At 49.5% G+C, this 14,256-nt stretch overlaps 4 protein-coding genes across 4 annotated transcripts; 1 reads left to right on the forward strand and 3 right to left on the reverse strand.

Annotated features, from left to right (window-relative positions):
• Window positions 1-947: 947 nt before the first annotated feature.
• Window positions 948-2,688, reverse strand: FSUBG_2437 (uncharacterized protein; the record flags this gene model as incomplete). Its single annotated transcript, XM_036680209.1, has 3 exons — window positions 948-1,668; window positions 1,716-2,315; window positions 2,369-2,688. The coding sequence occupies 3 exons, from the start codon at window positions 2,686-2,688 to the stop codon at window positions 948-950; spliced, it is 1,641 nt and encodes a 546-aa protein (XP_036541955.1).
• A 1,274-nt stretch (window positions 2,689-3,962) lies between these two features.
• FSUBG_2438 (topoisomerase ii-associated) lies at window positions 3,963-6,566 on the reverse strand (the record flags this gene model as incomplete). Its single annotated transcript, XM_036680210.1, has 3 exons — window positions 3,963-5,848; window positions 5,909-6,106; window positions 6,182-6,566. The coding sequence occupies 3 exons, from the start codon at window positions 6,564-6,566 to the stop codon at window positions 3,963-3,965; spliced, it is 2,469 nt and encodes an 822-aa protein (XP_036541956.1).
• A 1,329-nt stretch (window positions 6,567-7,895) lies between these two features.
• On the reverse strand, window positions 7,896-8,802 carry FSUBG_2439 (ubiquitin-conjugating enzyme E2 J2; the record flags this gene model as incomplete). Its single annotated transcript, XM_036680211.1, has 3 exons — window positions 7,896-8,583; window positions 8,644-8,723; window positions 8,776-8,802. The coding sequence occupies 3 exons, from the start codon at window positions 8,800-8,802 to the stop codon at window positions 7,896-7,898; spliced, it is 795 nt and encodes a 264-aa protein (XP_036541957.1).
• A 569-nt stretch (window positions 8,803-9,371) lies between these two features.
• On the forward strand, window positions 9,372-11,026 carry FSUBG_2440 (uncharacterized protein; the record flags this gene model as incomplete). Its single annotated transcript, XM_036680213.1, has 3 exons — window positions 9,372-9,500; window positions 9,552-9,738; window positions 9,789-11,026. 3 exons carry the CDS (start codon window positions 9,372-9,374, stop codon window positions 11,024-11,026), a joined length of 1,554 nt encoding a protein of 517 aa, XP_036541958.1.
• Between the last annotated feature and the right edge of the window lie 3,230 nt (window positions 11,027-14,256).

The following is a 14,256-nucleotide window of genomic DNA, read 5'->3' on the forward strand; positions in this document are numbered from 1 at the left end:
GGGCGGGGTTTGGTCTTTGACACCCGGATCCGGAGACGGAGACCAAGGTAGTGAGACGGAAAGACCTAATGAATAGGAATGGTAGTGAGATGATGATACAAGAATTGAGAGAGAATGGGGAAGTGGAAATCGGGAGTTATTTATTAGGTAGTTTCTGGTTCTGGTCCCCATCGACTGTGACGGATACTACTTACGCATTTATCATCCCGGTGGGTTTTGAAGTTGTGAGTCTGCAGCTGTCAACACGCAACCCCTTCTATAGTGTTGGTCCTGTACATTAAAGTCACTCGGCTTATCTTTTATAAGAAATGACTGAATTGCTCTTACATGAGACTGAATATGTCATCATCCAAACCTTTTGCTCTCCAAGTAGGCAATGATTACTGATAAGCTACAGTATACCTCGGTAACTAGTGCAGTATCTCGGATCATATCATATTCATTCCTCAAGTTCCGGTGAAAGCGATACTTATTGCAAACAATCCGCGATGCTGCAGTAATTTCCTATGGTTATTGTGCTTCCCTAATTTATTACAAAGGCTCTATCATTAGCCCCTATCAATCCCAGTTTATTTGAGTGAGAGTCATGTCCGGAGAAGCAACCCGCAGAGGCTGAGAATGAGAGAAACCCGAGTAATCTCAATGCAATAAAGATCAAAGTAGAGGATCTTGCAAATCCGCGAGAGCCTACACAGAAAGAGTCTCTCGGAGAATACTTGCTCTTCCATCATCATTTCATTCTTACACTCCATACATTTCGTGCGTCTACAACACCAGCTGGCTCAGGTGCAAAGGTGTTTGGATGAAATTATTATGCGATAAATACTACCATTATGTGGGATATCAGACTACTAGCCAAAGCAAACATAAACAAGCCTCCATCCTATGCCAATAAACAACAGAAATTGCGCCCAACACCGTACTGTGCTTTCATCATCCATGAAACATCACTCCTCCTTGTCCTTGTTCTCCTCATCCTCATCATCCTCAGCTCCCCAATCTCTCCATCCCTGGCCCTGAAGCCAGCTGACTCCCTTTCGCCAGTTAGTCTCGCGGATTGCTTGGGCATCCTTCTCGTAGACAACACCAGTGACCATGAGTGCCAACATGAAGACCCAGACATCGCCGCCCTTCATGCTCTTCCACCAACGTCGCTTCACACCAACCTTCCAGAGGCTGTCAACACTAGCGCGGGCGCTGTACAGGAACAGTCCACGGCCATTTCGTCGCTCAACAAATGCCCAGAGGCCAGCAAAGAAACCACCGAGGAAGACACGCTGAGTCGCGAGGACGTGGCGTGGAAGCCATTGCTGGAAGAAGCAGATTGAAGCCCAGGCTGTGGAAAGCGCACCTGTCGCAAATGTAGACATGCGGAGAGCCTTGGTGATGATGCGCTGGAGCGTAACCAGAGGATTATGGTAAAGACTGGAGAATCGGGGAATGACGGTGAGCGCAGAGAAGACTGCGACGAAGAAGCGAGCAAAGGGCGGGAAAGTCTGAAGCCAGAAAGTAAGATAAGTTCGAGCACAAGATGGGTCTCCCGGGTGCAGAGTGGCGCATGAGAGGGATGTGATGAGAGGATGAGCTCGAGATGTCAGTGGCGCGATTGCGCTGAGGCTAGGAGGAAGAACCTCTTTGCCAGGGAAGAGAGTGGGAGAAACATAGGCACTATGACGGTCAGCATAAGGTCTTTTTCTCGGGGCTTGTTGACTTACGGCCAGCTCAGGCGCGCCATTTGAGCCAAGCTGTCAACGATCTCAGAAGTCTGAGGCCACTTGACGCTCGACGACCAATCCTGCGGGCGTGGGTGCAAGTAAGCCGAAGAACTCTTGAAGATCAAGTCTCCAAAAGGCTTGGGGAAGCAATCGCGATCGAAAACAGCAGCATGGAGAAGCTGTCCAAAAGCAAATGGCTGCAACATCCAGCTTCCGAACCACCAAGGCCTCTCCCTCTTGATACCGTTCTTGCGGCCCCAGATAAGGCCATCAGCCTCACAGAAATTGTAGGCAAACTCCAAAGCACGGAAGATTGTGTAAATGGCGATAGTGACACGCATCTTTTGTGCTGGGTAGATGCCAAGAGCCAGGCCAGCGAATGAGGCACCAATGGCTGGTGCAGAGGGAGATGTCAGCATCGCTGCAGTTCGGGGATTGCGTGCACGGAAAGGCTCGACTTGGGGGTCAAGGAGATGCACACGCAGTCGAGTGAAGAAACGGAAGAGGATTCTGTAAAGGAGAAGAATGGTAGAAAGCGAAATAGACAGCCTCAGGGCGGGAGACTTGTAGAATGGCTTCTTTTTACCACCAGTGCTGGGTCTGTTGAGAATCATTAGCCATTTGCACGATTATTTCATCAGTGAGCTACTCACTCTTCTTTCCCCATCCTCTTCGCGACAATATCCCATCCCTTCATGCCGAGAAAGGTCATCACAAAGACCCTAAGCGCATGTCGCACTGTTCTAGCATTATAATCATCACCACCTTTTGACGGCTGCAGCGCCTTTTCAACACGGTTTGGCGTTGGAGTTGCGCGACGCAGTACGCGGGATCGAGATAGTATGTACTTGTGCAGACTTGCATATTCGTGAGCTGAGATGGTGTAGCGCAGCGTGTTTCGAAGAACAGGGTCGTTGACAGCTCTTGAAGATCGCGAGCTCGAAGCGTCGCCTGAAGAAATGGAGGATTCCATTGTGGTTAAGGAGCGGATGTTGTTATTGTTGTTGATAAAAGGATCGTGTTTGGTTCAATTTATGGCGTGTCTGCGGTTCCACGAGCTGAGCTCCAGCGGCGCATTCGAGCAGTAGCTCCGAAGAGAGGCATCAAGTAAATGAGTAGACCAATTTATCTGAATCAAAAATGGCCTGGACTTGGTTACACAGCTTCAGTGCTGAGTGGTCCAGATCGAGGCTCTCACATCCAGTCTGTTCGTTTGTTGATGAAGTGAAGCAAAGTGAAGCAAAGTGACGAATGGTGGGAGGCACGGAAGGGATGAAATCACAAGAACTTGGAAATGAGCAAGACGACGTAAAGTGGAGAATTCTACCTCGGCTCTTGGTCTAAGCTGACCTTGCCCACTATCTCTTGATATCGAGACCCTGCTAAGGCTATCCCAGTTAATTAAAGCAATGCTCAATTAGCGAATAGAGACACGCGATATCGTTGCTAATGGGGGCGTCCAACAGGGGTTCCCCGCCCTCGGTAGCTAAGTTGCTCTTCTCCAGCCCGACATCACCATCACATGAAATTCATCTAGTTACACGTTCAACTTTGTCAACTACCAAAAGAGGCTTGTCTCCCGATAACATGCCCACTATGCGCATGAAAAAGTCATATCGTCATAAGGCACTTCACATTAAACGCATAAGTCAGTCTGGGGTATCAAACCAGTCGTAAAAAGGCTACCTAATGCTATCTCTCAAATGAGAGACACAACGACGCATACTCCATTTGATGCCGAAACTACCGTCCTTTTTAACTTCCAATGTCACTAACTATCATTCATCATAACCCCTTCATATCAGTCCAGCCCAGTCCAGTCTGATCCAGTCCTAGGCGATTGTGATGCCAGCCAGACCCAGGACAAGTGAGATTGAACCACCAGTCCTAGCAATATGGAATCATTAAATACTTTTTGTTTTCTTTTTCCTTCCCGTGCCTCCCACCAAAGTTTCCATTCGTTAAAAACATTCCTCGCTTTAAAGCAACCAATGTTGACATGCCCCCCAACGCCGTTCATCAACCAAAACTCTCCAAAGAGCATCATATCCTCTCCCTAGTAAGAAGGGTCACGGACGCCACCTTTTCACCCCAAAATCAAAAGTATTAGCTTTTGTCGAGAGACTGAGAAGTCAGCCTCGGCTTCGTTTGCCATGTGTCTGCGTATCGCCCTCCCGATTATCCAGCGTCAACATAACCCACAATATCATTCATCAAATTGAAAAGTCTGTAGCTGAACCAAGTTGCTTAGGGGTAAGCTGCTTGAGTGCTTGCTTGAGGGCCCACGAAGGGAACCCAAGTGCGACCAAGGGCCGGACTCTCTGAAGGTCCGAAAGGTAGAATCTCCTCGCGCCAGCCCAGCGCACTCCAGAGACCGACGTATCTCGGCTCAGGACTGGAAAGCTGCTGGGTGATGACGGCCCAGGCTGTGACCTGGTGAGTCTTGACCAGTTCAACGATCTGAAGCCGACGTCGCTCTCTCTCAGCTACTGTGTCTTTGACCACGCGGTAGATCGCCTCTGCATTTGGCCATCCGTTGGCCTTGTTAGTCGCAGCTTCGAGCAATGCTTTGAGATATTCGAATGGAAGATTGAGGAGAATTCGAGAGAGGACTGCGTTGAAAGGAGTTCGTTGCTGTGAGCCGCCTGAAGCATCCGAAGCTGGCGACACCTTGCCGTCAGTCAAAGAAAGGTCGCCGAACTGTATACCAGAAATCTGCTGAGAGAGACGTCCCTTGCCCTTGCCCTTGCCAAGATGCACGGATGTACCTCGAGCAATGGGTGGGGGTGAGAGCTTGCGGGTACTGGCATTGCTAGTCAGAGCAGTTTGTGGAAGACGAGCATAGCTCGAAGTGTCGGTCACTGAAGTGTCAATCTTGAAAGTAGGGCTGGTGTTGCTTGCAATAAAAGAGACGATCTCGTTGAGAATAGCTCGAGATCCATCGCCGTACTTCAACACATCATAAGACCCCTCGTCTCGGTAATCCTCCAAGGCAAACTCCAAAGCCTTCTCGACTGTCTCCCAGTTCAGAAGTTGCACAGCAACATCGCAACCGCGTCGCGTGACCGGATCCCAGCGGAGGAGATGGCCGGCTGCAGCATACGACAGAGCAAATTCGAAGCGGTCAATCAACTGGTTGTAATCAGCTGCAGCCTGCTTCATGCCCTCGGCAGCAGGATCCAACAGTGGCCACCCGTAAAGACAGTGAACGGCCATATAGAACGAGTCGGAGCGAATCCACTTGCTCTTGGTCTCGAGAAGGATGGTGGGAAGAGATGAAACATTGGGGTTGGATCGTGGCTGCTTAGCGATGGCGTTTGCGAGCTCAGTGCTGCGAGAAAGGATGACTCGGTGACCCGGAATGCGAACTGGAGGAGCTCTTTCATCCGCGTATCGAAGTTCCAAAACGCAATCAGCAAATTCCGGAGATGCAAACTGTTGCACCAAATGACCAATCAGGCCTTCAGCACCATCCATTGTAGACATCATGTGCGGGGGAGGTCCGGCATTCGGCATCATTCGCGGATACTCGGGACCACCAAACATTCTGCCGGGCTGGTTGGGAGACTGGTTTTCCTCGGGAGCTGGTACGCCATTTCGCGCTGGAGCTGAAGAAAACTGGTTGTAGACACTACCATCATCGGGAGGGCCTGATGCCTGTGAATCATGATAGCTGTGAGGGGTTGGCGGACCAAAATTGTTAGGGAAGGGAGGGAAAGAGTCCATCGGTCCATAAGCCATAGTAGGTCTTCCGTAGTTATCGAAAGTGGTGACCGGAACCTGTTCTGCGCCATACGGCATCATAGGGGGGAACCCGTTGGCAGCAGGGGTCATGTAGGGCCGGCCATCAGGACCTGTCATACCGGGAGGAGGGGCAATACCACCGGATGGAGGAGCAGGAGAGGAGCTCGTCGAACCGTGGAAACCGCCAAAATGAATGCTGCCATTGCTATGATGAGGCTGGTGCATAGGCGGACCGTTAGGCAGAGGAGCGCGATGGCCACGCATATCGCCGTTCACGTTTGGTCCCATAGGTCGAACAGCAGGTTGAAAGGAAGGGGGCATCTGGTATCGGCCCGGTGGGACAGCAGAAGGAGGTCGGCCTTTGTTGAGCTTTGAAGGTGGGTGGTTGTCTAAATTCGAGTTATGAGTATTTAAAAGGGCTTGAAAAAACTGTGAGTGTGGTTGCCTACCAGACAGAGTTTTGATGTCGCTCTTGCTTGAAACACCATTGGGCTTCTCGTTCACTCCGGCTGAGACCTTGTCGACTGATCGAGTCTCAACATCGACCTGGTTCTTGGGGGTGGGCTGATCAGAATGGCCTGAGACCACGGGGTTTTTGTGGATGTTTTCGCTTTCGTTAATGGTAGGATGTTCAGGACCAGATGCGGCTGCAATGAAAGAATTGTGTGTAAGTAAAGGGTCATTGGGTGCGTCTTGAAAATAGGCACGTCTGGAGTACTTACAGGAAGAAGCCTGGGTGTTGGTCGGGTCAGAAGCGCCGTTCTTTGTTTCTTTGTGAACGTCTGCCTTTGTTTCGGCCACCTCCTCGGCTTTGGGGGTCGACGTCGAAGTCGAAGTTCGACTAGCAATTGTGCTTGGAGCCGTGGCCACAGAATCATCCTTCTTAGCCTCAGCAGGCACGTTACCATTTACATGCTTCACCTCAATGGGGGAGCGCACATCCGGTTCCTGGATCGTGGTGGAGGCAGCAGTCGAAGAAACGGGGACAGCATTGGCACGAGCAGCAGCAGAAGCGGCCTGACGCTTCACATAAGGCAGAGGGATAGCAGGCATGACAGGCTTGGAGGACTGAGAGAGCTTGCTCCCGCCATTTCGGCGAGTCTTCATATTGCCGTTTTGGGGCGCCATTTCATGGACGAGATCGTTGACGGTTCGGCGGGGAAGGTATCGGCGGGCGATCAGCTAGCCAGCGCCAGGCCTCAGCAGAGGATTCGGAGGGAGGAGGGCTCTACGGATCTAGAGGAAGAGGCATGGAGAGCAAAAGTCTTCGTTATGACTGAAGTGCCCTTTTGTCGATTCTGGGCTGAAGGGTAAGGTAGTTGGCCGTGGATCGGAGGCGAACTGGCGATGCACTAGAAATGAGGGTCCAGGTGCAGCTATTTGTGCGGAGAGGAAGAGCTCAAGTAGGAGCGGATTTCGATGACGGGTGTGTACGGTAAGGAGGGTGAATTAAGGAATGAAAGGTAGCAAACCACAGGGTTTAGAGGAGATACAGTGCTGTAGGAGGTGATGAATAGGGAGAATTATGCTGTGAGAATTTCACCAACCTGGAAACCCGGATGATGATGATGTCGAGGAGGTGCTTCCAACGGCTTCCAAGCGATGGAGACGAGTCGCAAGGTAACAAAAATTGGGGCTTTCGTCACAATTTTTCTTGTAGGTACCTAGGCCAGACCAGACCAAACCCTTGAGGGGGAAGAAAACAACGGACCTTGATATGGGGTGTCAAAATAAACTCAGTAAAGGCCATGCTAAGCTTAGGCTTTATCACCTAAATCTTTTTGTTACTTAGGATCGAGGTCCTGAGTTTTCTTTCCTCCCCTAGCAAACCTACCTCAGACTTCCCCGCCGTGCTGTAGGTGCCCGCGGTAAGACTTGCGCTAAACTTCAGGGGCCTGGAGTGGGCTAGCGCAGCCAACAATACTCCCGCCCGTCGGATAGGTAGTAACCAACAAATAAAGGTTGAGCTTCTGCGGTGAACAGTCATCAGCCGGCTTCCGACATTTAACTCTGATTGCATGGAGCCTTGTTTGAGGGTTACAATAGGCTGGGTTTGTTGTTTGTCTACGGAAACTTATGCCAGTTGCCTATCAAAAGCACGGCTGCCTGCTTGTTCCCGTTTGACCTATGTGCATCAACTGATTCTTGCGGACGGGTACGCACTTGATACAAGGAGTACTGTTGCATGTTGGTCTACCTCTTTGATGTATTAGAGTCTCAACCCGATAAATCACAACCGCTGCAGGCAAATGAGCTGATGATAATCAAATTTAATCCCATCAAGTAAATGCTCATTGAATGCCCTGAAACGCCAGATCGAGACGCGAGTCCTGATATCTGGCTTGTTAACCTATTGCGCCCGCCAGTCCGCCCGTAATAAAACAAAAACTAGAATTAGAACAACATGAGGCGCTTCCCGATTACGATTCTCCCCAATTATTCTTCTCCGCTGACAAGTCTAGCGACGAGGACGTAGAAGAAGAAGGCCGCACCAGCGACAAGAAGTTTGTTGCGATAGATCCATCCTGTGCTGGCATCTCTTTGTTGGTTGACCACATCAACAACGGCTTGTGTTTGATGACCACTAGTCCCTGAAATACCAAGCTGAGGTCGACATGATCCGCTGTTATCAGCATCTAATCGTGTACCACTGACAGGGTCAACCTTGTTCTTGGTCATCCACTCCCAATTCTCAGCATCCACCTCTGGCCACTCTGTTCGAAACTTGGCGCCGCCATCTCCAGCCTTGATGTTGCCCCTCTGGATAGGGCCTGTCTTGCTGTGTGTGCCATTGCCAGTCGAGTTCCACCAGCGTGATCGAGCGGCGAGGGAGCGTCGTTCGGCGGCGCTGCTGGACACGGAACCGGTCGTCATCTCTTCACTTGTCATGAATGATAGAAGGCCGATTAGAATTGTCGAGACTTCCCACGCGGGGTTGAATGACTTCGGGTGGAAATCGGAGATGGACAGACATAGTCGCGACGACGGCTGGAATCGACCGGACGGAGTGTGCATGCGAATCGCGGGAGGAGCAAAGGGATAGTTTGGTGGGAACATGAGAGTGCCCCAATACTGGCCGCCATGGTAAGGAGTGTCCTCAGGACCGGTAATGATGTAGTGCCATCTAAGTTGTGTTAGCAAAGTTGACTCGCGACCAATTGTTGGGCGGCGTGACGTAACGTACTCTAGAATGTTGGACTCGGATGGATGAGCGACAATGTAAGGAGGAGGGTTCTCTGAGATGGTTTTGTATTCGCGTGTCAGCTATCCAATAATTAGTATTGCACGTTCAAGTGGTGGGAGTAGAAGTGCATACACGCTTGGTGGCGCCTTTGCTAGCCATGCTGACTGACGTTGGATTAGAAGTTGACAAAGAGAACGGGACAGATTGCGGGTCGCGTGAGTAGAATCGAGGCCGAGGAAATTAGCGAATTAAAGGAAAGTAACGAGTATCTATTAAACTCGGATGAAGTGAAAGAGAAAGATCTCTCTAAAAACTCAAAAGCAGCGATATCTTATGCTTGAGCGCAAATGAAGAGTGTATAAGTTGAGATGAATGGAGAGGAACGCAGGAGGAGGCACCCTTTGCCAGGCACAGTGGTCCCGCTAGGTCCGGATAGTTTGTGGCTGTGTATCACATGCCATCCTATGACGACGCCGAAGCGCCACGACTTTGAGCCACAGGTCTCAGGTCCACACCCACGGGAGCTCGGGAAGTACGTACCGGCGATTAATTGGAAGCTGGGCTGTCAGGGTCCAGTTGGTGGTCCGATACTCTTTAAATCGACATCGTGAGGCTATTGCAAGCAGAAACTCGGCTCTTGCGCTACCAAAAATGGCTGCAATTCCTGGGTCAACCGGGGGTCCGGTAATTCCATCACACTATTAATACACGAGAAGCGATCGTCTAACATGAATCAGTCCATGGACCCCTTTAACAAGCTTCATTCCGACACCGGTTCGTTATTGCATGAAGCAGAATCGAAGCCCGAATTCCAAAAAGAGCAAGATGAAGCCAAGCAACGGCGTCTGGCTCAGGTGGTATGTTTCCTTACCGATCCGAGCTTCAGATCATTTGCTAATGTTGTGCAGATTGGTGACCAGCAGCTGGCGCCCATGACGATCAACGAGCTTGGAATCCACGGTGCGGTCAACACACGAACAAACTTCCTCGATCCCATTTTCCAACCCCTCATTGCCGATGCCTCGAACGCAAGCTCGACTGTTGGCGATGTCATCAACAGTCTCCGTATCGCAAGCAACAAGCTCGATGGCCTACGTATGATTTCTAGTAGCCCTCACCGCAACACCAAATTAACTGATTTGTAGAAATATTCCAACCTCAACCCGAAGTCTACCTGACCTCTGCCCAACAGACCGATCCCTCTACCTCGCCCACCGATGTGAACGTCGATATTCGCGTCAAGGAACTGTCTCGATTCAAGCTCCAAACTGGTACCGACGTTGGCAATGGAGAGGGATCTGCTTATGGTTCGCTATTATGGCGAAACATGTTTGGTGGTGCTGAGATGTTGACGCTTAATGCAAAGGCTGGTACACGTACACGCTCGGCTTATAGCGCCACCCTTACCGCACCTGTCAAGAGTAACCCCGACATGAGGTTATCGCTTGAGGGTGTGGCTTCAGCCGCCGAAAAGCCATGGGCTTCTCATGAGGAGGTCCTCAAGGGTGGTACACTGCGATTCTCGTGGCTGAACCAGCAACGTGATACACAGTCCGTTGAGTATTCAGGCATCTGGAGGCAGATCACTGGTTTGGCCGAAAACGCCAGCCCAACAGTCCGTGCAGATGCTGGCGACTCTATCAAGAGCTCTGTCAAACACACATTCTACAGGGAAAGGCGTGATAACCCTCAACTTCCTCAGAGCGGATACATGCTCCGATCTGGACTTGAGGTAGCTGGTATTGGTCCTCTTGCTGGTGATGTTGCCTTCTCCAGGGGCGAGGTCGAAGTCGGTGGTGCCGTCCCAATTCCTTTGCCAGGCATTCGTGAGCGAACAGGAATCTCGATTGGTGGTGGATTCAGACTAGGTTTGGTCTGCCCGTTGCCTCTTGGGTATGAGTTTTCTGGAAAGCTTCGCTCTACTCGAATCAACGATCGCTTCCAGCTTGGAGGACCAACAGATGTTCGAGGTTTCAAGCTCGGGGGTCTTGGTCCCCATGATGGATCTGACTCTGTCGGAGGCGATGTCTTTGCTGCTGGCAGTATCAACATGCTTCTTCCAGTTCCCTACAAGGGACCCGATAGCGGTCTACGGTTCCAGCTCTTTGCTAATGGTGGTCGTCTCGTTGCTCTCAAGGACAGCAAGAAGTCCTCGAGCAGTGGTTCCACGCAGGAGCTGTCCGGAACAGCTGTCCGAAATGGCATGGTGAACGCAGTTGGTGAGCTCTTCAACGGTGTTCCCAGCGTTGCTGCTGGTGTTGGTCTTGTTTATGCTCACCCTGTTGCTCGTTTCGAGCTCAACTTCAGTCTGCCTTTGGCTCTGAGGAAAGGAGAGGCTTCAACAAAGGGGCTGCAGGTCGGCGTGGGAATCAACTTTTTGTAAAAATATAGATATCCTTATGACTGAAATACCACTCTTGCGTTTCAAATGCCAAACTGTTGTTGTTCCTGAGGACTGGTAATGAATTGCTCTTGTGGTCCTTGGTGGTATTTCAGTAAATAGCTCACAATTTCTCCTCCAAATATCAGAACATCTCTATTAACACACTGCTTTTTCAATCAACACCTAATCATCTCCTGGTTTCTGTATGGACCATTATTCTTACACTTCTTTCTCCTAGATCTCGCTCTTAATACTCGGTATCTTCAAGGTATTTATTTATTTTTATATGAGCTCTTTATCACCATTCCTCCATCGATCTTCTCTCGATCTTCTCTCGATCTTTACCCGATTTATACACTACGTTGCCCAGAATGCCCTCACAGTCTGAGCGATTGCTCCAGAGTCGCGAGAACTCCAGTGACTAACAGCACCAGAGAACGGCTGTGATTTTAGCTGAAGGTCGCTGGTGTATCAAATGCTCCAGGTCCGCCTTGAACAAGCTTAAGCACGACATAACAAGAGAGCCAAAAAGCCTCTTAATACCCCCTACCCCCTACCCTCCGATCGACTGTTGATATGGCCCTTCTTCCAGCTCCCGATATATCTCTGGCAATATCGGCGCAGGCGATTGCGAATCGTAAGCTCTTTACTCTTGACCGTTTCACTATGGAATCTGACCTGATTAGGGTTCACGAACTTCTCACGGACAACGCTTCCGATGCCACAACTCACTGAGCACGTTCAAATACTCCTGGACTTCAAGAACGAGGATCATGCTAGCTCAGGCGACATGGCGCCTGGGGTGAAATGGCATCACTGAATCACTTGATCACCCCCATGGGCCGTGTCTATCTTGTTGCGGTTGTCTTGGATCTCTGGACGGTCTTTAATGCCATCCTCAAAGCCCATGGTAAGGAAGTCGGTATCAATTCGGGGGGTATGCAATCGAAAGAGCATTTCATGCAGCTTCGTCAACTCCTGGCGCTCCAGAACAGGCCTCGGCCCTTGAACGACCCGTATGAACTTGAAACCCAATGTTTCTGTCCCTTGTCGCTATTAGCTATTATAGACTCGGGTACGTGAATGACTGGACAACTCCCCCCGGGCGCTTTTGAGGAGGATCAGACGCTGGGCGGAAACTGGATCAAGGACAAGATCGATACTATCCCTATCCGAGCCCCCGGTGATGTCCCCGATGATGTCCCCGATGAAGCTTCTGGAGTTTAGAGGGTCATTCGTGTGATTGTGGGTTTCTATTCGGACATTTGTGTTGACGGTTATCTTTGCTTTCGCGATTTGCTAGTTGCCCTGGAGGCTGGAAAGTTTGTCCATTCTATGTTTGAGCCGCCTTGGCAGTAGGTTCTATCGCACTACGTCGGGCCTTCGTCAATTTGATAGATATATCAGAGTCTATGATATAACAAGTGTATATGGATGACATGTCAAGTGAGGAGTCACAAGTCCTTGGAGTGTTCACGAATCTCACTTCTCAGTTCCAACACAGACAAGCTGCTGTAAGTAGGAACTCGCATAAAACGTGTGGGTTATTAGACCTTCAGCTTTACTAGATACCTTGGTGTTGATTACTAGTCAGTCGCGGCCGTTATTGCACCTTGAATAAATGAACGTTTGTCTAAATTAGTTGCAAAGAATTAAGAAAGGAACATTGGGTGGATGGCATTCTTCTGGTTAGGAATACTTCTGTTATAGATAGACAAACTTAGAGCTGAGCAGCTCTAGGTTAGCTAGATGTTTCAGCAGGGAAACGAAACACGTTCTTATGAAGTTTCACTTATATGTATGCATGCATATATACGTGCTGTTTCTATGATTATCAAGTATCTTATCAATATGCGATTTTTTAGGTTTGGTGTTTCTCTGTGGTTTGTGGTTTGTTATGCGTGGAAACATCGAGATAGGTAGTGAGTTACGTTCAAGTTTGTAGAACAACCACATCCGTCGCCAAAATATCAATAGACCCGCTAGGCCCGTCATAAGGCTCTCGGCTGGCAGTCCTTTTCACTTATTTCTCAACTTTGGGTCGGCCCTTACAACTCTATCAGTCAGCTGTTTGTCTTTCTGCAGACTGTAACGCGCTATGTTGGGTCTTCGTCAAGATAACGGGCAACCCAAAATGTCCCTATAGTCTCCGAAGGATTCGATCCGGAAACTTTTAACAGCCAAAATACCATGACAGCACACACCTTTACACTGAACACATCCTGCAGTAAGCACACCCAAGCCAAATGGCTTACGGACGAACATTATCCGGTCAGCTTCTTACCCCTGCATTGTCCACCTGCATATCCATCACAGCGTAAGACAAAGACGTATCACAATGTTTAAAATCTTATGGCTTGACACTAGCATGCGCAGGTTGCGTGTTGAGCACATTGGAGCACATTCACGATGCGGAGCGGACTTTGTAGTGGACCTCTCACTCATTAATGATCGACCAAGCCCTTGCTTGAGGAACGTTGGGCCTGCAGGGACCGTTTAATGGTGTAAGATTTGAGGGTCTTTTTCATCTTACGGTCGCAAAAGTCGCTTTCGGATTGGTGGCGCGTGGTGTGAGGTGTAATTAGACGTATGGGTCTTGACATTCCGTTGCAGCAGGGGTTCAGTCAGAGAAACTGAAGTTGAGATGGCAGAATGGTTATGAAGTTTCAGATGAAGACTCGAAGTTGTATTTGCTTCGTACGGAGTAGAGCCGATTAAGATCGGATACAAACCCTCAGCGTAGCATGCAGAGAGAGTTTGCGACCAGCAATTGAGTGCCAAGGTAACAATGGGCGGGAAATGAGACATGATCGTCAAGCGTGATCGGATCTCGATTGTACCGATCGGAATAGAATTATCTAGAAATAACTTCTATTACGACTTGAACATGCATCAAGGTACCCAGGTCTTTTCATGCCGTGTTTGTTCAAGTTGGACATGCCAACAGGATGAATATCAGATTAAATAGACTTATTTGCGACTGGCTGCTTTACACGCTACATCATTGAAAGAACTTGCTCACATGCTCCCCTGTCACTAGCTACAAGAAGCAAAAAAAAAAAAAAAAAAAAAATTTACTAGGAAGCAAGAAACCCCTGCTTGCTATACGCGTAGGTTCGATTGCAACAAAAGACACAGTGATCAGCTGCAGGCAGTCAGCAGTCTCATCACCCCACAATGGTAACAAAGGGGTCAAAATTGACTCAGCAACTGAAAAAAGCCTTTGACAT

Source organism: Fusarium subglutinans (assembly GCF_013396075.1).
Source record: "Fusarium subglutinans strain NRRL 66333 chromosome Unknown NRRL66333_c0000021, whole genome shotgun sequence".
Classification (NCBI taxonomy): Eukaryota; Fungi; Ascomycota; class Sordariomycetes; order Hypocreales; family Nectriaceae; genus Fusarium; species Fusarium subglutinans.